General features: G+C 39.6%; 1 protein-coding gene across 6 annotated transcripts in view; it reads left to right on the forward strand.

The window, feature by feature from the left end:
- The window catches only part of unc5a (unc-5 netrin receptor A), a 246,368-nt gene that overhangs the window by 168,096 nt on the left and 76,530 nt on the right, over window positions 1-1,742 (forward strand). For all 6 annotated transcript variants that reach the window (XM_015377456.1, XM_015377447.1, XM_015377463.1 and 3 more), the window contains exon 3: window positions 563-706. In XM_015377456.1, the coding sequence (XP_015232942.1) occupies window positions 563-706 (144 nt within the window). The remainder of the gene's footprint in view (window positions 1-562; window positions 707-1,742) is intronic.

The following is a 1,742-nucleotide window of genomic DNA, read 5'->3' on the forward strand; positions in this document are numbered from 1 at the left end:
GAAATGAAAGATTTCTCAACGTAGATAAGCCTGTGACAATGTTATAGCGCTTTTGACAGGTTGGGCTGGTGGATTTTGTCCCAATTTTGCTCTATTTAGAGAAGGCTTGTCAGTCCAGTCTGGCAGAAAAGCAATAAAGCTATTTTTAACCTTGTGTTGCAGCCAAATCTTTTATATCTACTCTGTGGTAGGAATGCTTCATAAATTGAACTCTTCCTCCCAGTTCTGGATTTGATAATAGTGAAGCATGGTACGCGGGGTATTTTTGTTTGCAGTGTTTGTTTAGAGCTCTGCCGTTCCTTCCCAACTGTTGCCATTTTAACGGCATACAAATTAAACCAGAATCGCTGTGAGGCTCTTTTCATTCTCCTCAGTTAACAAGCCCTCTGTTTATATAGGATTATGGTTGTCTCCTCATTTATCTCTGCCTGCCGTTTTCTTTTTTTTTCTTTCTTCTAATTACTCAAGGTACAAAATGCAGTCGTTAAATTTTTTTTGCTGCAGTCAAGCTTGATGTGGAGGAAATGCTCACCATGCTGTTATTTCTGTACCTGTTTTGCAGCACTGCCGGTCATGCAGGTGACGATTGAAGTTACCAGGCAGCAGGTGGAGAAAGTCTTTGGCCTCAATGAGTACTGGTGTCAGTGCGTCGCCTGGAGCACCACTGGAACTCAGAAGAGCCAGAAGGCGTACATCAGGATTGCTTGTGAGTGCACTTAAAAAGATCTCACCGTCATTAGAAATGCATGGGTTTCTTAACAAGGTGCTCACATTTGCATGCTTTGGTGTAATAAAGAGTTTATGGGAAGAACTGGGAACGAGAGTGACTAACTTATCTAACAATTAGTTAAGAAATCATTGTGATCCCTCGCATAATACTCTTAGAATTAAGCCCTGGAAGAGTGTTAATATCCACTTTTTTTCTGTATTTTCCAATATTTCAGCCAGAAATACCGACATATTCTATTGGGTATGAGATAGTACTGCAAATATAGATAAAATCTACTCTGCTCAGTTCAGTGTATCTATATGGCACAAAACCATCTACAGAGAATGTCTACAGAAATATAGACACAGTGGATTTAGATCTGGATTTTGACAGGTCCCTCCTTAGGGATGCATATTCTTTCATCTATAATATTCCCCTCCAGCTCTGCCTGTATGTCCAGGGTTGCTGCGTTGCTACAAAATGTCTTAATATTTTCGCAGTCTCTTACCATCAGGGTTGCTCTGTGTTTATTACATCTGTGTTTTCATCGATTCTAACCAGCATCCCCATATAGAACATGACATGGAGTCACTACCACTGTGTTTTACAGTGGGGTTGGCGTGTTTAGGATGACGCCTACCGAGTGTACAATCCATCTTAAATACATACGTTTTGGTCTCAAAGCGCTTTCTTCCACATTTTTTATGTTATCTACATAAATTGTGAGAAACTAGCAGTATTGGCCTAATTGCTTAAAAACATATACTTGTTGTAGTTACTAGTTACTGATCGAGTAATGCAGTTACTATTCAATTCAATTCAGTTTATTTATATAGCACCAATTCACCACACATGTAACCTCAAGGCACTTTACAGTTACAGTTAAAGTTTTATATCTAAGAAAAACCAGTTGATTGCATTGACTCATTGATTCGAATGCAATCTCTCACACTAAGCATGCTTGTAGCGACAGTGGAGAGGAAAAACTCCCTTTTAACAGGAAGAAACCTCCAGCAGAACCAGGCTCAGTGTG

The sequence above is a fragment of the Cyprinodon variegatus genome, unplaced genomic scaffold, assembly GCF_000732505.1.
Source record: "Cyprinodon variegatus isolate N-32 unplaced genomic scaffold, C_variegatus-1.0 Scaffold8, whole genome shotgun sequence".
Taxonomy (NCBI): Eukaryota; Metazoa; Chordata; class Actinopteri; order Cyprinodontiformes; family Cyprinodontidae; genus Cyprinodon; species Cyprinodon variegatus.